At 44.4% G+C, this 23,091-nt stretch overlaps 1 protein-coding gene across 2 annotated transcripts in view; it reads left to right on the forward strand.

The window, feature by feature from the left end:
* CSMD2 (CUB and Sushi multiple domains 2) overlaps positions 1–23,091 on the forward strand; it is a 604,641-nt gene that overhangs the window by 356,196 nt on the left and 225,354 nt on the right. For both annotated transcript variants that reach the window (XM_087446344.1, XM_087446345.1), the window contains exons 14-15: positions 18,192–18,518; positions 22,265–22,459. In XM_087446344.1, the coding sequence (XP_087302470.1) occupies positions 18,192–18,518; positions 22,265–22,459 (522 nt within the window). The remainder of the gene's footprint in view (positions 1–18,191; positions 18,519–22,264; positions 22,460–23,091) is intronic.

Genomic DNA, 23,091 nt, shown 5'->3' on the forward strand with positions numbered 1-23,091 from the left:
TTTCAGAATATTCATTGTTATTCTCATCTGTTTGTTGTTCAAGATTAATTTTAGAATCATTTTGTTAGAGTCAAAAAAAAAGAATCCTATTGGGATTTTGTATGTGCGCTCTTGTTAAAGTATAAATTAACTTGAGGAAAATAGGCATTTTTATAATACACAGCCTTCCCATCCAGAAACATGGTGTGTCAGTCTTTTTGTTCATCTACTTTCATTTTTCTAAATATAGCAGCTTTGTGGTTTTTCTTCATATAGGTCACATACATCGCTGGTCACCTTTATTTTAAATAGGCAGGTACTTTCTTTGCTCCTCTCCCACCTCGACCTCAATGCCCTGTGCACAAGTGAAGCATGTCCCTGTAGTCCTCTGCATGGCTGAACCTTGGTATTCCCTGTAAATATATAATCCCAGATTTTCCAAGACAAGTGCAATTTCAAATATCCTTTCCTTTGGCCCAGAAAATATGTTTACAATAGCTAGAGTCCTTGGAAATGGCGTTTATCAAATATTCAGAGCCAGAATTGAGATCAGCTGAGGTTTGAAAGTGTCAGCCTCAGTGTGAGGGATGATATGCCAGGGCACTGCTTCTGATCAGGGGCAGGGGCCGTAATGAGGGCTGTGTGAGCATCCTCTACTGATATTGTTCTCTTAGTTTCTCCAGGCTTCCTTAAAGGCCCTATTTACCCACAGGTGGGCACAAGAGAGAAGCAGGGAACCTGGGGTTTGCTTTGGTCCAAATTTGTATTTCAGGCCAGTTCCTGGAAATTGAAAACCAGCGTGCATGGTTCCAGGGCCCCCTTCCTCTGTTACCCAGTCCTCCAGAAGCTGGATGCTGAAGACTTGTGGTCTCACTGCGCTAGTGATGTGCAGAGCTAGGGGGGTACCTGCTCTGTAGAAGGATACCCAGGAACCCAAAGGGGTCATTTCCTTCAACAGAGTCCTAGTGGTGGTGGGAGGCAGGGAGGGTCTGTATCTGCTCCTGCACTGGGGAGTGGGCACTGCAGTCATGGCTGTGAAGCATGCGGGGACCATAGGGACAGCCTGGGAATGGTAAGCTGGAATTGAGGGAGGCCAGGGCTGGGAGAACTGACCCTGGATAAAGAGATGGCTCACAAAGGTGGCTGCCAGCATTTCCTATCAGATTGTCCTAGGAAGTAGAGTCAACACTTGTCCTACTGGGCCAATGTAGGTCAAATATTGCTTGTTACCTTTATTATTGAATAGGTAGATACTTTATGGGGGAAGGTGGCTTATGGGTTGAGTCAGGTCTTCACCCAAGTGAATAAGGTCTACCCCTGCAGGGTATCCTTGCCCCAGCTGGAGGTTGCAGTTTCCGAAAGGGCTTTACTCACAGCAGGGACTGGAGAGGAAAACAAGAGCCAGAGCAGAAGCCCCGTCCCTGGGCTGGGGCACACATGTGGTGCAGGGGTGGCAGGAGGGGAGGGTCCTGAAACTCTGTGGGCATATGGGTGTGCTGGGTCCTCAAAAGCCCACCGGATGCTGACTGTGAAGCCACGCTCACACCTCACCCCACTGGTTTGAGGGAATGGGGCTTCCCATGACCATCAGGCTTGGCTGGGCTTGGCTTAGCATCTGGCTGTAAGAACTGAGCCCGTGGAATAAAGGTCTTCAGTGCACCTGGGCAGGGTCCCATCAGGCAAAGACTGGATGAAGGGATGGCTTGTAAAGAAGGTTGCCAGCAGGTCCAAAGAAGTACAGTCAGCACTCTTCCTACCAATCCAGTGTGGGTCACAGTATCACGTATTACCTCTATTTTTAAATAGACAGATACTGTATGGGGAAAGGAGGTGTCTTTGGTGGCCCTGCCCAGTCTAAAATGGACCCAAACCCAGCTTATCATCAGAATCACTCAAAGGCTTTATAAAATACAGAATCCTGGCCCCATCCCCAGAAATTCTGATTCAGCAGGTCTGGGATGGGGCCCAGGAATTGTAGTTCTAAAACCTTCCTAGGAGATCTGGATACTAGGCCAGATTTGTGAACCACTGATATGGGACACCTACTGTGTGCCAGTGGTTTGCAGGGGAGTTTTGGGTCATTCCTGAGGGGTTTGGTCCCCTAACAAGATGGTAGCATCTTGAGGCATGGGACTATGATGTATGTGGTGATATGTGTGGTCAAATGTTGTTGCTATGAGTCTGGCCAGGCTGAGGCTGCCATAAGTTGGTTGTTATGATGGTGGCAGCCTCCTGGGGTCCAAGGAATGTTGACCTCCATGTTGATATTCCAGTGTGGAATGGGATGCAAGGTCCAGTACTTTGACGTTACAACTTGATGTAGCTATCGCCGGCCTTTCGTTTCATTTAAATGCAGCAAAATGTGGAAGGGAGGGCTGCTATGTACCAGGCAATGTGCTCAGCTCTGGGAGAGTAACAGAGTTGATTCCAACATTGTCCTTGTCCTCCAGAAGCTCAGAGTCTAGTGAGTGTGATAAGCACATACTTTTATTATAAAGCAGTTTTTGAATTATTGCAGTAATAGATGTGGCCACAAAGTGCTACCAGAATGTAGAAGAAGAAAAATTTATTCCAGTTGAAAGATTCTCAGAAGATTTCTTGGAGGATCATAGCACAGGATGAATTTCAGCCCAATCCAACCCAGGAATCTGTCCAGAACCAAACTGTGAACACAGCTTAGTACAGGGCCGAGTCCGAATGCTATACTCCTACAGCTGAGAGCCCGGGTCCAGGGTATCTTGGGACCACAGCTACCTGGGTGCAATAGGGGCTGGAAAAACCGACCAAGATTTAGGGATCTGATCCTGGGCTGTGACCTCTGCTTGTGGGGGGAATGGCATGCATCTGCCCTTCTCACTTCAGCTTTCACCTTTGGGATCAGAGCTAACAGATGCTTTTCTCTCTGTAAAGTTTTTGCAGTTATGTATGTGCTAAGTGTGGTCCCATGGCCTCGCCACAGACCGTGCCTTCCCCACTGTGCTCTGCCATGTCTGACTCAGAGAGCTATTGAGGAGACACAGAGTTTCACCAATCAGGGTCTGTTTTCACAGCTGCTGGCTCAGGAGCTGGGGCTTGAGGCTCTACCAGTACCCCTCCCCCATTTTATGAGCCTCTGGGCGAATTTGTCATCTCATTTGGTCATAAGTATGTCACCACCAGCTCTGGGTGTTCTGAGTGTCTTCGGGCTCTGTGGTTCCTGGGGAAGGCACCGCTCACCTTTTCTAGGACTTGGCTTTCTTGGGCTATCCCTCTGGGGTTTATAGGCACCGCTCACCTTTTCTAGGACTCGAGTCTTGGGCTATCCCTCTGGGGTTTATAGACCCTTCCTCTTGTACCAAGGCAGTCTTCCAGGCACTCAGAGGAGATGGGCTCAGGAATAGGGCTGCTGCCCTAGGCTACCTCATTAACTCCCATCTTGCTCTGGGAGTCAGGTAAAACTCCCTCATAATCTTGAAGGTAGCTCTCTCAGGCTAACTGTAAACTCCCCTGGATCATCATGGATTCCCCTGGAGGGAAATCCAAACATATTTCCTTATGATCATGATGAGCAGCTAAATGTTCTTTTCCAGTCTTCAGTAGGTTGTGGTCTGAGGTATAACTGGGCTTAGGGTGACCAGAACCGTGGCTGGTTCTAGACTCCCTGGGTGAAGATGCTCTGCTGAAACAGCCTTAGAAAAGGTGGTGGGGCTATGACAGAGTTCCGGGGCTCAGGTGAAGAGGACAGGCCCTGAGGGCCTCAAAGACTCAGTGGCCTGCACCTACAGTCCCAGGAGCACATTCTGAGCTGTTGAGGATATAGTCTTTACCCTCTCTTAAATTCCTCTGAGCTAATGAGAATTCTTGGAGTCTTGGGCTATATCACACCAGCATACTTTTCTCCCCAGTCAAGACCTGTGTTTGGCTGACAGCTGAATAAGAACAGCTGAAGCTAACCCCCTCAGCTGACTGAGATCTGCTCCTGTGGCGAGGAGAGGACCCTACGTGTGACTCAAGGATCCTGGGGGCTAGGCACAGGCAGCTTTGGGACCTCACACCAGTGAGAAGCACTTTTGAGTAGCCTTTGCTTGGCGCTCAAGAAAGACGGGGTCATCAAGGCACCCATTATTCATCCCACAAGGCAAAGCTAATCAGAATTCCAGACTAAACTCAAGACTAACAAAATATCCATCACTCAAGTGTAGAGCTGTTCAACACCAGGTACCCCCTTGTAGCTGATAAAGTGTGTCTCTTTTCCTCGCTTGGTCTTCCCACAGAAGGTGGCACCAAGTCACCAAGTTAGCAACGAAGCAATCATGCCTGCAAATGACTTTTGTCAGAATCTTCTGGATTTGGAGTTACCCACTCATTCATTGAGAAGAGGGACTGAGGACCAATGAGCAAACCTTTCAATCTGGATCCTTGTGCTAGGGGAGGGGTAGGGAGGCACCTCTCTTGCTGCCTCAGTAGACTGGTTGAGACTCGAGATGTGCTGAGCAGAAGCATGTGTGGAGACATGGCCGTGAGCAGCAGAACTGGAAATTGCCTCTTGTTTCAAATTCAACAAAAATTGAATTTATCCCTTCCATGTGCCCAGGCACAGTGCTGCACTCAGTGCTTTCAGACTCTTCATCACAATGAATCTTCACAACAAAGGTGTGATTTAGAAGTTAATAGTCCAATTTTTATACATGTGGATATAAACTCAGTGAAGGACAGTAGCCACCCACCCCCCCAAAAAAGGTGTATAGCTAGTAAGTGAAAAACAACAGGCAAACCCAAATTGTTCAGGATTCACATTTGTTCCAACTTTGGGGTGGTGGCTTTGTTTGGCTATGTGTATTTTCCAAAGAATTTATGGTCTGTTTGCAAGGTAAAAGCTGAGCCCCAGGAGTGTGGACTCAGCTTCTTCCCAGGAGTGCAGAGCAGGGACTTTCTTCCTGCTTTGTTCCATAAGGAACCAGACCTGTCCTGGGACCTGGTGACAGGAGACCCTCAGCCAGCAGCTAAGGAGTACCTAAGACCCCAGTTCAGAGCCTGGCCTTGGCAAGGACCTCTGAGCATCTCAATGAAGAGAGTCTAAAGGCTAGGGTAAGCACCAAGAAGGCCTTGGGTGGGCATTATTCCAGAAGTATGGCAAAAACCAGTCATGGCTGCAGGGTAATTCCAGGCAGTGGGTAACTCCCAGAGGTTAGACAGGAAGTGGCATTGTGCTGATAAGCAGTCAGTTTATGCCAAAAACCTAGCTGACCTCTACCGGGGGTACAAGGAACAGAGTCCAGTTGTAGGAGGCAAGAACTTAGCAATTGTCAGACTCTTACCAGTGGGCTTCGGTTTAATATTCCAGTTCCAGAAGGGTCTTGGATTATGAATGAGGAGCTTGAGGCAGAAGCTACTCCCACAGGATAAAGGATGCTTTTGTAGAAGGGAAATAAATGGACCATGAGTGGGGTGACCATACATCCATATTTGCTTGGGATAATCCCAGTTACATCTTTTATCCTAAGGTAATTATTAGTGGTACCATCTTTCATTCTCACAAGTATCCCAATTTGGGCAAGATATTATGTGGCCATTCTAATCATGAACCAATAGGCTTTCTGCCAAGAAAGGGATTGGGCCTCAGCTGAGTGCCTTGGATGCTGAGGGTAATCTCTGAACCAAAGGTCCATGAGGTGGTTGACCCCTTCCTACCTCTCCCCTCATCCCATGCCACTCTCCCCTTCGCTTACTCTGCCTGGACACACTCACCCTCTTTCAGATCCTCAGATACTCTAAACTCTTTCCTACCTCGATGCCTGTGCACTTGCAGTTCACCATGTTGGAATGTTCCTCAGTAGGTTGGATCCTTCTTATCACCCCTAAAACTGTCACCTCCCCAGAGAGGCCTTCTCTACCCACCACCCTATCCAAAAGAGCAGTCTTTCACTTTCTGATTTCTTTGCATCCCTTATCATAAGTGTATTAGTCAACTTTTGCTCTGGCATCAACAGTCCAAAACTCAGTGGACTGCAACAACAAATACTTATTTCTCACTTGCATCCCATGAGGGCCGTAGGTCAGTTTCAGCTCTGCAGGGCTCAGCTGGGCTCTACAAATCCTCTCATTCTGGGACCCAAGCTGAAGGAGCAGTCTGTATGTAACATCCTATTCTCATGGCAGAAGGCAAAAGCTCAAGCGAATAGAGTGAAACCACCCAAGCACATTGAAAGCCACTGCCTGGATATGCTTATGCCATGTCCACTGGCATTCCACAAAGGAAAGCTAGTCACAAGGCCAAGTCCAAAGTCAGTGGGGTAGGCAAGAGGACCAAGGGCAGGGAGGGAACCAATGATTGTGAATAAATAATACAATCTACCAAATAAGCTATGCTTATGTTATTTGTTGATTGCCTGGTGCCCTCACTAGACTGTAAACTCCCTGAGGGCGGAACTATATATGTGTTGTTCACTGTTGTATCTCCAGTGCCAATCATATAGCAAATTCTTAGTAAATACTGGTTTCCTATTTTTTGTTATAGTTTTATAACAAATATGTAATAGTTTTTTTACTTTTGTTATAGTTATTATTAATTATATTAGTACTGATATTATTATATAGACAAAGCCAACATGGTAGAGATAGGGGAGTCTCTGGTTTAGAAGACACTTGGCCATCCAGAGTCTATTAATACAAGATTTTCTTCTACAGCCTTCAGGCTGATGGAGTTGTAGCCAAGGGTGGCTTAGGTACTGCCTTAGTCCGTTTGGGTTGCTGTAACAAAATACCACAGACTGGGTAGCTTATAATCCACAGAAATTTATTGCTCACAGTTCTGGAGGCTGGAAGACCAAGATCAGGTTGCCAGTGTGGTCAGGTGAGGGTCCACTTCTGGGTCACAGACTTCTCCTTGTATCCTCACATGGCAGAAGGGGCTAGGGATCTCTCTGGATCCTCTTTTATAAGACACTAATCCCATTCATGAGGGCTCCACCCTCATGACTTAAGTAGCTCCCAAAGGCCCCACCTACTAATACCATCATCTTTGGGGATTAGGATTTCAACATGTGAATTTAGCGGGGTTAGGAGGGCGCAAACATTTAGACCATAGCAGGCACTGAGTGGGATGAGCCTGGTACACAGACCCAATGACTACAGCTAGGAGGGATAAATGGAGGGTGGGAGGGACCCACACCACTCAACAGAAATGATGTTTGACAGAGTTTTCCAGATGGATGGGAGGAGAGAACGTTCTAGAAAGAGATAATAGCCTGAGCAAGACGGGGTTAGCCTTGCAAATTTGTAGGGCTGTAAGTAGTCTAATATGGCTGGAATGTAGGGTGCAGTGGGGGGTAGAAAAATAAAGATAAAAGAACTTAGCAAGCGCCTTAGGTCTTTGAGGGTCTTTTATGTCCCTTTGAGAAGTTTAGGTTTTATCCTCCATGCAATAGGGAGTCTTTAAAGAGTTCCAGGCAAGGATGTAACATCATGAGGATTTGTGATTTACGGAATTCACTCCGGAGCCAATATTAGGATGAACTCAAAAGGAGTGAGATTTAAAGCCAGGAAACCAAGTAGACTATTGCAGTAGGAAGAGGGCCTTAACTTAATAGGGGTGTGATGAGGATGTGACAAGTACAAGAGATGTTGAAGAGATAGAATCAAAAGAAGTTAGTTACTGATTGGATACGGGAGTGAGGGAGAAGGAGTTGATATATTTTGCTTGGGCAACTGGGTGTTGTCATTCCTGGAGATAAGCAATGAAGGAGGCTTAGAAAAATAGATAAAGAGTTCAATTTTGGACATGCATTTGAGGTGCCAGTGGGATCTCCAGTAGTGATGTACATCAGACAGTTTCATATCAAGTCTAGAGTGTGCAGGAGGGTCTGGGCTACTAGTATTTATTTGGGAGGCAATGGCATAAAGGAGGAGTGATTGGAGAGTGAGGAGAGGGCCAAGGGAAAGCCCATAACTTGGTGATGGCAGAGCTGAATCATTTGCTGATGCCAGGGAACATTCCAGATCCTAGAATCTAGGAGAACCAGGTTTGGGGGAAAGTCTAGGAGTTCAGTTTTGGACGTATTCAGTTTAATTTGCCATGATAAAATGCAGACTCCTTCTCATGGTCTAAAAGATCTTTGCCATCCTCTCCAACTCATCTCATGTTCCTAGCTCCATGGTTCACCTTGTTTCTACCACACTGGCCTCCTGTCTGTCACTTGCAATTCCCTACAGCTGTAGTGAATTTCCCTGAGGATGGCTGGCTCCTTATCATCAGGCCATATCTCAGAGGCCATCTCCCCTGACAGGCCACCTCTGACCTCTTTATTGAAAGTAGACCACCCCCACTCCATTCACTCTTCTTCTCTTCACCTAGTCTTATGTTCTTTGTCGCCTATTAGAATGTAAACTTCATGAGAGCTAAGGACTTGCTTATCTGTCTTGTTGGTTGTCAACTGATACCTAGAGCAGTGTTTGGCACACAGTAGGTGCTCCACTAATACTCAAGCTAGGTGGAGACATTTCAAAGACCATTTGGTATACAAGTCTGGAGCTCAGAAGAGAAGTCTGTCCTGGAGGTATATATTTAGGACTCGTGTGTGGAGTGGGGTGCCTAGAGAGAATGTGAAATGTGAGAAGATGAGCCTGAAATAGATCCTTTCAAGTTCCAAAACGTAAAAGTATAAAAGTCAAGTAGAAGAGGAAAGCTTTCAAATGACTGTGAAGGGGCCGTTAGAGGTAAAGGTGGAAAAGCTGGAGTGGGTGTGATGGAACTTGGAGTGAATGTGTTTCAGGGATGAGGGAGGGATCAGCTCTGTTGAATGCCCTCCTAATATAACTCAGGTCTCAGGACACCAGCACCTGTCTGGGAGGTGGGGATTGGACCAAAAAAAAAAAAAGAAATACAAAAATGTGAGCACAATTCATGGCTTTTGGATCAGATTACATCAAATATGAATTTAAGAGGGCATACCATGTGCTCAGGAAACATGTGACCAGCATTGTCCATTTGTCCCTGATGCTCCTTCTGGAGTGTGTACGAATTTCTAGAAGGCATCTTCAGTATTCTTCTCAAAGAGAACCAAGCCTTAACTTAATCTTGTTTATAATAAGGATGTGCCCTGCCAGGTGACCAGTTTAACTCCTCATCCATATGACCTTGAGAACCTCACACAGCTTCCATGGACCCAATGAAGTTAAATAACTTTCACCAGCTCCAGTTCCAGAGATAATGTTAAGATAACTCAGATGAAAATGAACATACGCTGAGCCTCTGAGCAGAAAGAGGTGAAAGAAATTCCAGACTGAGTTTGTAAAGCCTCTGCCTCCAGCTCAGCTCTAGCATTAATCAGCAGGGCTGCCTTAGTTTACTGTTCTAGAGACACACAATGAAGCGAGAACAATCTGATTGGGCCTCTCCTGCTTGGGTGAGCACTGCTGGAGAAAATCGCCCAACCAGGCAAATTGGCGCTGCTACAAATTCACAGTCACCAATCTCAATCAAGCCTGCAAACGTGCCTAGCAATGCATCTCTATTTCTCAACTCGTTCTATTCTGCTCTTCTCTGTGGAAGCTATCCCAAGCACTCTCCACTCCCCTCCAACCCAGGAACAGCCCCCTCTCCTCACCCTGCACTGGAGAATGACCCTGTCTCCCACCTCGCAGGCAACATCCTCAACTTCCAAGTACCAAAGACACTGAGCCTACAGGTCATCCCTGGCCCTCTCTTCCCACTTGCCTTCCCACCTTTTATAACAGAGATGCTCACTTGTCTCTGCCGTCAAAAACCAGTCTCCCCATAGATTATACATCCTGTTTAGGCTTTAGATCAGGGACCTTCAAATACCTCTAACCTCGCAGTAATAAATGAAAACACAGTAGACACTTGCACACACAATCACACATAATGGAAACATACATTTCGCAAACAGTACTTACCTTTGCCACCTATAAGGCACTCAGATATTTTCCATTCTCTTCCTTTTGTTTTTCTTTTTTGTTCTCTCTGTTTTTTTTTTTTTTTTAGCATCTTGCTCATGATCCACCACATCACTTACACAACAAGTCACTAATGGTTTGCAACCCACTGTTTCAAAAGCTTTGCTATAGATTCTCCCTCTCCTCCCACCTTCTCAGGAACCTCATGCCTTGTGTAATTCATCCTCCTTCTCTGTCTCTTCAGCCTCTCCCCTTCTGCCAAATCCTTCCTATTAACATTTAAATTTTTCAGGTCTCTCCTATCTTGAAAGTAAAGATCTATCTTCACACCCCACATCTTCTTGCCGGTTCTCTAATACTCTCTTTCATACCCAGACTTCTTTGACAGGATGCCTACCCTTGCTATGTCCATTTCTCACCTCGCCGTCCCTCATCACCCCATCCATTCTGACCTCTGTGTCCACCACTTCTGGAAACTCTTCTCACCGAGGTCGCCAATGAGTCTCTCGTTGCTAAAACCCAATGGGTCATTTTCTGCCCTCATCCTACACAGATGCTCAGCTGTATTTCAGAACAGACAGCCCCTTCCCTCCTTCTGGAAACTACTCTCCTGTTTGTCCTCCTACCTCTAGGCTGCTTCGTCTCCATCTGTTCTCCAGCTTCTCTCCATTCTCTCACAAAATTCCATGCTCTCTTTTTTTCTTTGCAAATTTGATAGCTCTGTTGTTTGAAGTTTTTGTTTTCTAATAATATTGTACATTTTCTCACATCTTTATTGTCCAAATTTACTTATTCTTTTGTTAGTCACCTCTTAATTTCCTTTATTACTTATTTCTTAGTTCCATATTTCTATTTTGAATATTTATCTTTTTATTGAATTGTAGTTCTTTATATGTTAACCATAGTAAATATTTAACTGTAATAACTTGCAAGTATTTCCTTTCCATTTGTTCCTCACTATTTAGCTTTTATTAATGGTGATTTTTGAAATCTAAAATTTTTTCATTTCTGTAGTTAAAAATGTCATTTCACTTATGATTTCTAACTTTGATATAATGCTAAGAAAGTCCTTTCCCACTTCTGAGACTTACAAATATTCTTTATATTTTTTTCCAGTTGAGTGCATTGAGTAAGGTGTGGATCTAATTGGTCCATAACTGGTTAGCTATTTGTCCGAGCATCCTTTATGGATCAATCAACCTTTACCCTGCTAATTTGAAAAGCCCTGTTCATCGTATACTAAATTTTTAGATTTCTGTGTCCATTTCTGAATTTTCTTTTTTGGTTCCATTGATCTCTTGTTTGAAGCTAATACAATACATATTTTATTACTGTATTTTATTACTGCAGCTTTATAATGTGTTTTAATATCTGAGCTGGCAAGCCCTCCTTCCACTGGGAGAGAGTGAGTGTCATGGTTGAGAGCTTGGGCTGTGGAACCAGCTTGCCTGGGTTCATATCTCAGCCCCATCACTTATGTGCTGCGTTACTGTGGGCAGGTTACCTGAACTCCTGGACTCAGCTTCTGCATTTGTAAAATGGGGATAACAATAGTGTCCACCTCAGAGGGTTGCTGTGAGGGTCAATGAGTTAAGACATATGGCACTCTTGGAACACCAACTAGTACCTTATACACTATTATTCCTCATCTGTCTTGGTTATTTTCACCTGTTTATTCCAACAGATGGATTTTACAGTTGTTTTATGTTCCAGAAAAAAAAATTGGGCCGGCCCCGTGGCTTAGCGGTTAAGTGCGTGCGCTCCGATGCTGGCAGCCCGGGTTCGGATCCTGGGTGCGCACCAGCGCACCGCTTCTCCAGCCATGCTGAGGCCGCATCCCACATACAGCAACTAGAAGGATGTGCAGCTATGACATACAACTATCTACTGGGGCTTTGGGGGAAAAATAAATAAATTAAAAAAAAAAATCGGCATGGGTGTCACCTGGAGTTATATTAAATTTGTACAGTGATTTGAGGATAATCATCATCTTAACAATCTGAACTCTTCATTCAGGAAAATAGTTTGTCTCATTTTTAAATTTTCTTTTCTGCCTACCAATAAAGTTTTTTTGTTTTCATTATATAGATCATGTTTGTTTATTGTTTTAGGACTGAATTTGATTTGTTAACACTTTGCATACAGGATTTTTTTACACTTTGGGTGTGTCAGTGTGTGAGTAGGTTGGTGTGAATATGTGTCTCATATATGCTGTTTTTTTTTTTTTTAATTTTATTTATTTATTCTCCCCCCAAAGCCCCAGTAGATAGTTGTATGTCATAGCTGCACATCCCTCTAGTTGCTGCATGTGGGACGCGGCCTCAGCATGGCCGGAGAAGCGGTGCGTCGGTGCGCGCCAGGGATCCAAACCCGGACCGCCAGCATCGGAGTGCGCGCACTTAACCGCTAAGCCACGGGGCCGGCCCATCATATATGCTGTTTTATGGGAGTATTTGGATTGAGATTAAATAGCATGGCTATTATAGTTTGTTTAAAATTTTAAAGCTCTGGCCATAAAACCACCATTCCTTTAGTATTTTCCAGTTTCCTCGGGTTTTCCCCTTCACCCAATTTTGGTAATTCAAATTTTTTTAGGAAATTCTCCATTTTGTCAAGATCTCAAATTGATTAGTATGTTATACATACTATTCTTTTATAATCATCTTATCTCCTTGATTTTATTATCCTATCTCTATGTATATGTATCGTCTCTCTTTTTATCTCTTGAGTAGACCAATGAGAAGTTTCTCTTTTATTGGTCTCTTCAGTTATTTTTTTCTGCTTTTACTTTTACTAAGTTTATTCTTTCTTCTCTCCTTAATCTTGTTTAATTATTCTCTTTGAAACTTTTTGAGTTTAAACACTCATTTCACTTATTTTATTTCCTTATTATTTAATAATGAATAGGCTATGAATTTTCTCTTAAGTACAGCTTTGGCCTAGTATCATCATCACTTATGAGTAATCTGTATTGACAGCTTTTATTTCCTCTTTGAACTCAAGAACTTATTTAGGAAAGGGTTTTATGAATTTTCAGCTGATTAGGGATTTTTATTTGTTTTTTTTGTTGTTGTTGATTTCTAGTTTATTTGCACTGTGAACAGAAAATGTGTCCCAACAGTTTTCGCTTTGTGGAGGAATTTATGGAGATTTCCTTATACCCTCATAGAAAGTGCATTTCTGTAAGATTCTGTGCGCACTTTTAAAGAAGGTGGTGTTCCTTGTTTGAAGATTACAGAGTTTCATATAACACATACACACTCACAGTATTTTAGATCCTCTTTTTCTTTGTTTACTTTTGACTTTAGATTGGTATGTTTTTCTCCAACTATTGTATTTTTTTAAATAGTTTATTTTGTCTGTTTCAGTGCTTTGGGGCATAAAGTATCATAACTGTCATATCTTCATTTTGGAATGTGGGCAACATCCACTTTTAAAATATCATCTTTGGATTTTGTTTTGCTTTGTCAGGCCCCTAGTAATTGAATTATCATTTTGAAAGCAGTGAAGCTGGCAGTGACAACATCAAAATAAAAGACAGTAAAAGAGGGTTTTTCAGCAAGCTGTGTTTATGTTCAAGATCATATTAAATAATAATCTGATATTATGCACAGTAATGGTGCATCCACTTGTCAATGAGTTGTCTACCTTTATTATTTTCAAAAATCTGAGCCCTGTGAGATCCCTCTGATTTAAAGATTTATCCAAGGTCAAGATCCATGAGCACTATGGGTAACTACTTCCAAAGGGGGAAGGCACCTCATCTCCCTCTTTTAACCTGGATAATTGATAGTGATGAGATCCAATCATAACACTTTTGTTTTTCTCACTGGGGACACTGACAAGCAAACTCTATTCTCTAACAGAAACATTCCAATGTAACATGCAAACATAATTTTCCAGAGCAAGAGATATTAGACCTTTGTGGGACAGTGCACACTCCCTTTCCCTGCCCTTGTTGCAACAAGAATGAGTTATGTCTTGGGATGGAAGACCGAGATTTGTAGGGCAATGTTCTTGTTCTATTAGTGTCAGTTTATCAGCTCCATCGCTTTGCAGGTACAAGCAGAAATGTCTGTTAGTAGCTGTCCAGAGGACTCTTGGCCTGAAAAAGGGTCATCCAAGAATGTGAGGTGGTATTATATCATCCAAAGGTCTGAAATTAACATTAAAACTCCTTTTTTTGTGGTTTGCATTTGCCTCCACCAGTTCTCAAACCCTGGCTGCATATTAGAATCACCTGGGGAGCTTTTAGAATCTGTGATGCCCCAGGCCCACTCCACTAAATAAATAGGAATCTTTGGGGCCTGGGTATTGGTAAATTCCAGCACTCTCCCAATGTGAAGTCTGAGCCATCTTGCTCCATTCCCTTATTTTTGACTATCCTGAGTCACTTTGTTTTAGCCGTGTGTCTTGTCCCAAAATGAGATTATATTTTACTAGGATAGATTAACCTGTATACTATTATACACTTATTGTCACGAATGATGTTTTGTCTTTTTTTTTAGCACGTTACTTTACATTTCCCCTCTTTATGCTTCCTTGCTGTTTCCTTTGAATTCCATTTTTTTTTGCTAAATTGACTGCTTTGCTTTTTCCCCTTTGGTAATTTGAAGATAAGCCACTTTATAGTCTATTACTAATTACACTTAACATCTTTAAAAACATGCCCTAACCTATATTTCTCTAATTAACCACAGAAACTATATAACAGAATTTCTTGCAAGATGAGGAAATTAGCATAGCTCCTTGCTCCAACTTTATTCATTATATCAGTATAATCTGCAGTATTTTACCCTGGGGTTTGGGCAGAAGTGATAGCTTATATCTTCTCTTCCAAGGAATATTTCTTATACTTCCATTCTGTTTTACAACTGTGTTTATACCAATTAGTTAGATTCTTTACTAGATGGTTTTTGCCAATCTTTTTTCATTTTTTATTAACCATAACTTTCCCATACTTGAGTTCTTCATTTTGATTCCTCTCTTGTTTGGGTAGAAAACATCTTCAAGTGGTGTTTTATGAATGCTATGTGAATAATATATTTTTTGAGGTCTTTGATATTGGGAGCAGTTTCTGTTGTCTTTGATATTGGGAGCAGTTTCTGTTGTCTGGGCCATACTCTTTTCTACCCTAAATTATTTAGGGACAGATCTGCACTGTATGTAAGAGAAATGCATTGAGGATCATGGCACAGTATTTTTTTCTAGTTTCCAGAGCAGACGCAGGTATCCACCTATTTTTATAGACTTTGGTCAATTCTGTTGATTGGGGCTTTTACCAGGATGGGAATGTGAGGCACACATATTCATGTCGCCATCTTTTCAGATGGTATCAACCATTAAATACTCATTGATTCATTCAGCAAATATTGATTGAGCACCGACAATGTGCCAGGCATCAAGAGAGCCGTTAGGGATTCAGAGGAATCAAACAGACAAGATTGCTGCTCTCGTGGAGTATATGTGTGTGTGTTGGGGAGAGGGAGGGACAGACCGTAAACAATAAGTTAACAAGATAATTTTAGAGAGTAATAGTTAGAGCTACTGTTATAGCTACTCAAAATGGTGCCCCTGGAGCTTTACAGCATGGCAACCTTGGAAAGAGGGTACAGAAAAAAAGAATAAAGCGATAGAGTGAGGGAGTCGGGGTGGGGACTTGGGTGGTGTTAATTAAATTCTCCTCTGCTGCAAACCCATTTGTTCACGTGTTTATAGTGCCCTGATGATCTTCTCTCTGAAATCATAGTGCTTTTCTTTGTCTTCAGTCCACCTTGGTGGTAGTTGGCATGCTGTGTAATTTTTCCTTTTCTGTCTTCAAGATAGTTGGCTTTGTTGGGTTAGGATTCCTCATTATTTGCATTATGCTCCCAGCTGGACTACCACAAAGCTGGAGATGGGATAGCATTCATGTCCAGCCTAGAGCCCCCCAATTCAGTGCTGATGTAATGGTTGGGATCGACAGGTGTATCTTCAGCAGATTCTAAGAACACTCCCAAGGACTCCACTGTTAGACTTAGGCCCAGTGGGCAGTACTGTTCTCATACTGGGAGATGGTGTTGAGGGGTGGCTAAGAGCTTGGCCCCTGGAGTCAGATGGGTTTGAATTAGCATTGATTTGCATGGATTTGAATTTGCTGCTACCATTTACTGGCCACGTGACCCTGGCAAGTTACTTAAGCTCTCTGTGCCTCAGTGTCTTCATCTTTAAATGGGATTAATAACACTACCTACCTCGTCATGTTATTGTGACAGTTAAATTGAGTAATTAATGAAAGTGCGTAGAACAGTGCCTGCACTCAATAAACCCCCAATAATATATGATATTAATTGCTATTAACTGTATCTTGTGTTGCTTAAAAGCTTTTTTATGCTCTTATCTGCTCTTGGCTCAAACTCTTCCTATACTTACAAAATACAGAGATTACAGGGATAAGACTGAATGTGTCCTAGGGACCAAGTTCACTTTGCTGAATTTGGTGGAAGGGTTTTGAGTAACAGGTTGGAAAGACAAACCAAATGCACAAAAGGGAAAGATGTGTGAAGTCAGGGAGAGGAAGGAGAAACTCAATATAAGGAGTCACCAATTGCCTTGTTTTGTGTTTTTTTTCTTTTGCAAACATGATTTTATTATTATTTTTCACCTTAGCTTCATTATAATTAATACAAATATTCTACCTACCAAGTTTCAATATTATTAATACCAAACATCAATATAAATGTTATAAAGGGATTTAAATGTTTTTCCATATTAGTTTTGACCTTCCTTATACTTTTAAATATTAAAAAATGTTTATAATGAGCCTGTATCATTTTTGCAGTCAGAAAAATTAAATATTGTTTTCATTTTGAAAAAATATCACCCACAAACCTATACTCCAATAGAATTTTAATTTGGGGGCTCATGACCTTTCTTTATCCATATTTATAAATAATTAATAGCTATAATCAAAAGTATACATATAATTTTATGATCTACTGTTTTACTTAAAATAATATTTAACATTCTTCCTTCTACAGGGTCATATTTATCAGTTTTAATGTTTGCATTCAAACTGCATTACATTAAGGCTATCATTTACCCCACATTATTGGGCTGACGTATAGGTTGTTCACATTTTTTCTCTGTAATAAAATTATGTCACTGTAAACATCTGTGTCCATGTGGCTCTTTTTCTTTTGAATTAATTCCTAGAGATAACTGAGTCAGAATATTTGAACAGTTTTGTGGCTGTTGATAAGAATTCATATACTCCCTTCCAAGAGGATTATATCAACTTTACTCTGCAACAGGCAATAAATACATATGAGTTTCCATGAAGCCTCAACAACATTGGGTTGTATATTTTTTCTTTATGTTTTTCCTAGTGAAATATGGGCTGTGTTTTCGTATTAATTCTATTTTCTCTCACATGAATCCTCTGAGCATCCTCTTTGCCCATCTTGGTGATGTTCTTATACAATGATAAAAGGTTTAATTCAGTATTGATATTTGCCCTTGGGCTTATTTGTTGCAATTATTTTCTTTTCATTCTATTGTTTTCCTTTTTAATTTTGGTTTAGTGTTTGTTCGTTTGTTTTTCCATTTATAGAACTTTCCTTTGGCTCACCTTTGGTCCAGGGTCTGTTTAGTCACTGGCATTGAAAGGGTTTACAATAAGGGTCTTTGGAAGAGTGGATCCTTAGGGTAAAGGAGGAGAGATAAGAGGAAGTGGGTGGGGCATCGAGATGAGGCACCGGTCACCTCTCTCCCTGAGTTTCTTCTAAAGCTTGGGTCTCTGAAAGATGGTGCTTACTCGGCACCTCCTTAGCATAGCTTTGTACCTCTGAGGTTGCTATAATCCCCAAGGCAGACCTATCATTTTCCCACCAAAAATTTTCGAAGAAGAGAAATGGACTTGGACTATCTCCACCCTGGATGCCACTTGGGGGATCACCACCAGCTGTGAGGAGCCAGGCACTGTGATTGCACTTTAGCTTGAATGATGGTTTTGCCCCAGCACAAGGGACTGCGAGCGTGCAGACACTGCCTGGGGTGGGCACACTGAAAAGGGGAGAGGGAGCCAAGAGAAGACCAACTCTGCCATGTCTGCAGTTTGCCAGAGGGACCCTTTTCAACGCCATGCTCAGCGTGGAACCTAGCACGTCTCCCACCTAAAGCTCAGAGCCCAGCCAGTCCAGGCCAGTCCAGCCCAACCCTTGGGTCACCCTTTCTTTCTATTGCTCTTTAGACTAAGGAAACACTCCCCCTGCCAACCCTCAGTGGCCCAGGCAGAATGATGGGGACACTGACTGACCTCCACTGCTCTTCTCTTGCAGTTTCCTGCTTCTTCAACTTCACCAGCCCCTCTGGGGTTGTCCTGTCGCCCAACTACCCAGAGGACTATGGCAACCACCTCCACTGTGTCTGGCTCATCCTGGCCCGGCCTGAGAGCCGCATCCACCTGGCCTTCAACGACATCGATGTGGAGCCTCAGTTTGACTTCCTCGTCATCAAAGATGGGGCCACCGCCGAGGCCCCAGTCCTGGGCACCTTCTCAGGAAACCAGCTCCCCTCCTCCATCACAAGCAGTGGCCACGTGGCCCGTCTCGAGTTCCAGACTGACCATTCCACGGGGAAGAGAGGCTTCAACATCACCTTTACCAGTGAGTCCTCCCTCTGTCCCCAGCTGACCATCCGTCTGAGCGTCAGTGTCTAAGGACGGTCAAAGGTGCTCCCAGGGAGGAGTGTTGATGTGGGTGGGCCAGTTCCAAGGGCATTGCAGGGCTGCAGTAGCCAGGCATGGGGCTCCAGTGTGACCAGAAAAAGCATAAAGTGCTGGCTCCTGGGCAGGGTGCGCTTTTCTGTGGAGTCACTCTCTTTTGAGCATTTATTTCCTATAGATGTGACATGTAATGAAAAGGAGCCTGGGACCTCATTTCTCCCTCCCACCCTCCCCCTCCTAGAAGGCCCAGCTAGAACCAGGAAGAACCCAAGGGAGAGGAAGCCTCTGTCATCCTCTCACTAGTTACTAATCTTTCTCTGATCTGCTCCCTCAAGTCCTTGAACGCCTACCTACTGTTGAGTGCAGGTATTCCTGCTGGGGCTGCTCACACTTTGCTTTGCCCGGTTCCCATTCCCATCATCAGATCAGAAACAAAGGTCTGGAGTACTGTTTCTGTTTGGCTCTGATAAGCCTCAGCTTATCAACTCTTGGGGCATTTCCTCATCGCCCCTCTCAGGGCCACAGGCCAAAAGTTGTCACCTCCAGTTTCAATCCTGGACCCCCTCTCTAGAAGCAACCTGAAGCTCGGCTATGATTATTTTCAATTCTGTGTCTCCTGGGGTTACAGTGAGGGTGGGGATGGGGGCAGAAGCTTGGAGACTGGAAATAGCAAGCCGCCAAAGGTAGCGAGAAGTGCTAATCTGGTCCTAATAAGCTACAGACCCGGTGAACTTGGCCAATGGCAACTAATCAAATGGGGTGAAGCTGAGTTTGCCTGAGCAATTAACCAGATCCTTTCCAGAGGCTGCGTGTGAAATGCAAGTCCCCAGTTCAAGCTCTTCCGCATGCACACAAACGCACACATAAAGCTGGTCCCTAGTGCTTTTTGACAGAACTGATCTCCTCTCAGCCACCACCCCACCCTTGGCGTGGAAGTCTTGTTTCCTTGTCCCACCTGCCCCTGGGGTCCAGTGGAGCTGAAGACAATAGGTCCAAATGGTGGGCCACTGGGGACCCCAGATTCCAAGAGACCACCCAAGCTAAGGCCCTTCCCTGATGTTCCAGTCAGCACCTTCTTCAGGATGCCAAACTTGCTAGAAACAATCAACCTTCTCAGGGCATGCCTCTTCCAGGGCACTCCTGTTCCCCTCATCTATGGGCAGGAGGAGGCAGAGCAGAACTCTGCAGCTTCAAAATAGGTGTGGACACCAACAGGGGACTTGAGGAAAAAACAGATACTCGTAGCCTCCTAGGAAAACCAAATCCTGGTAAGCCCTCACTTACTAGGACTTACTAGGAAAGAAGCCAGTGCTGAGTCCTCGGGACGAAGAGGCAGAAGGCGGCGGACCTGACCTGAGGATTGAGCTCTTACCTAGCATTTCTCTCCAAGGTTTCTCCACCATTGTAAAAATGACACACATACGATACATAAACACTCAAAAAACGGGGAGCAGGTCAAAGAAGAAATGCTAACTACCACCCAAAATCCCCCCACCCAGAAATGATTCTTGCCAACATTTGGTGAACACTATTACAGACATCAGATATTTTTCTATGCATTTCTACAGATAGTTGGATGGATAAGTAGAAATAATTTTTTAAAATCTCGGCCCCACCCTAAGCCTGCTGAATCAAAGTCTCTGAGGGGACGGGGCCCTGGAATCTACATTTTTTACAGGCTTCTGTGGTGATTCTGATGCAGCTAGTGAAACAATAGTCCATGGACAAGTGTTTGAGGACTAGCGTAGTCTCCCCTGCAGGACGTTAAGCTCCTCGGTCACATCCCAACGATGATCATCCAGCTGAGCTTCGATCTGCCCAGTGTCAGGGAGCCCACCACCCCAGACAGCTCTCATAGCTGGAGAGCACTCAGTGCTTCCCCGCACGATGATGGGAAGTCTGTGTCCCTGTAACAAGGATCAGTGATCCCATTTCCACCCCTGGAGCTCCTTAGAGTAATCCTAATCCTCTTCCATGTGGAGCATTTTGAACAATGATGACAGTAGCTACTGTTTACTGAGCACCCACTGTGAGCACTCTGCAGTCATTACTGCCAACCCCACAAAAAAACTTCTAAGCTAAGATCTGTCCCTTTCACACACCTGGAAACTGAGGTTTGAAAAGGTACACAGGCAGAACTGGGCAGTACTTAAATCCTGGACTTAGAGCTTTTGCTCCCAGATGTTGGAAATAGCTCCATATCCCTTTGGTGTGCATACATGTATGTGTGTGTATGAACGTGTGTGTGTGTGTGTGTGTGTGTGTGTGTGACTGATAGAGTTTTGAATCAACAAATGCCTGGACCGCTGGGTCCCAGGCACCACTTTTCTTCCCCCTCCATCCCCCTGTGTTTCCAAATGTCGGGGCAACCTCATGGTCATAGTTCCTGATGAGGAAAGGTTGGGAGACTGAAGTGTGTGCTGACCGAGGCTTTGCATTTCAGAGGGAAGGGTGTTGGGGACTCTGTCGAGGCTCTGCAAGGGGATGTCATCATCGCCTCCACGTCAGAGGCTCCCACAGCTCACCTTCGGTAGGAGGGATCACCAGGTCTGCAGGCCTTTTGCCTCCAGCAACATCCCACAGCCTCCAGGGTCGCTTTTGTTTCTGTTGTGCAAGTGTTTCCATCACTAGGGAATTTCAGAGGCTTGTAAATTGAGCTCTTTAAAGTGGCACGTGCCCCGGCGGCCATGGAGGCTGGTCTCCACTGGAAAGACACATCCTTAAAACAGCAGGGGTGCAAATAGGGTGTGGTTTCAGAGACGTGAGGGCAAGAACTGTGGTACCCCTGACGGGGGAAGGCTGGGAATGTGTTTGATGGAGATGGAGAGGGAAAGGGAAGAAGGAAGGGAGCGCGTCCTTAAGGAGTACTTAGCATCTGTGGGGTGCTGTACCACACACTCTCCACTTTCATATTCATGTCAACTTTCATTTTATTTCTGTCCCAGAACGACCCTGCAAATGAGATGTGATCTCCATTTTATAGGTCAGGAAACAGAGGCTCAGCAAGATTACATAAGTTGCCCAGAACCGTGTAACTAACAAGAGGCAGCGCTCCACGAAACCTGCAAGTGTTCTGACTCTTCTCCTCCCTGACTGCATTATCAATTGCCTACGAGAGTCAGAGGCAGCCTGACGAGGGAAGGAAATGAAGGAAACGGCTTCAGACAGGGTTCATTGCAGGGAACCTACTTTATGATGCTCCATGTCTATTAGTGTCACAGGAGTTAGAGTCCAGCTCACCTGCAACGTGAACGATCCCATAAGTGTCTGAAATTAGGGAAACATGGAATGGATTTGACTTTGAGGAGACAGATCTGTTCCTTAGCCATGTAAACCTCAGTTTCCCCCTTTGTAAACTGGGGTAATAATATCTACTTCATGGAATCATTATATGATGTAAACGAGCTAACGTGAGAAACGGCACACTGCCTGATCTCTCAGTGTTCATTACAACGAAGTTGGATTAGGGGTTCAGGAAAGCAGATCAAGTTTAACAAGTGCCTGCTTTATGCCCAATGTGGCACATGGGTCCCTGGTTCTAGGCTGTCAGGCTTTCCTTCCAGCATGGCAGGTTCCTGGGGAAGAGCTGGAGGTCTAGGGTGGACCATCAGGATGAAGCTTGTTTTCTTTGGGGGTCCATCTCATACCAGCTGTATCTAATTATGTCCTTGACCCCCATCCACACAGCCTTCCGACACAATGAGTGCCCAGATCCCGGCGTTCCAGTAAATGGCAAACGGTTTGGTGACAGCCTCCAGCTGGGAAGCTCCATCTCCTTCCTCTGTGACGAAGGCTTCCTTGGGACTCAGGGCTCAGAGACCATCACCTGCATCCTGAAGGAGGGCAGCGTGGTCTGGAACAGCGCTGTGCTGCGGTGTGAAGGTACGTGCCTGCTGGGCTGGCAGTCGTGGCTATCAGCCAGGGAGGCTGAGGAGGGGGACCGAGTGACCTGAACCACCGTGGTCCATTTCTGTATCATCCTTCATCTTCTCTGAGGACCAAGGGCCACCTTCTCACCCACGCTGGAATGGCGGGGCTTTATAGGACCACTTTGCATAGAAGTTTGTATTATAGCCAGAGATTAAACTGGAGAAATACTGTTCTAGACTGTCAGGCATCAAAAACACCTCTTCATTCAACTGGGAACTCTCTCGGTATCACAGCCATTAGGATTCCTGCCTCCAGCTCCCGCCCGGGGGAGCTCCATCAGCCCGAAGCAGTGTTGGCAGTGCTGTGAGCTTTCAAATCTTTCAAGCTGCCTGCCACTCTCCTTCCCCATGTGCTAATTTTCCCAATTGCCTGAGACATCTCCGAGGCTTGGCCTTCGTGCCGCTGTTAAACCACTGCCTTGAAATCCTTACGGTCAATCTTCAGGAGACTAAGGGCAAACCAGCCAGAAGAAACACAGCTTGAATCAAGCACAAGAGTTATTATGGTATCCCCTCAATCCTGCCATGCCACACAGAGTAGGTTTTGACTCAATTTCAGAGACCAGCCATCTGTTCCAACAAACT

This window comes from Ceratotherium simum, chromosome 22 (genome assembly GCF_057802395.1).
Source record: "Ceratotherium simum simum isolate JZ-2026a chromosome 22, ASM5780239v1, whole genome shotgun sequence".
Lineage (NCBI taxonomy): Eukaryota > Metazoa > Chordata > Mammalia > Perissodactyla > Rhinocerotidae > Ceratotherium > Ceratotherium simum.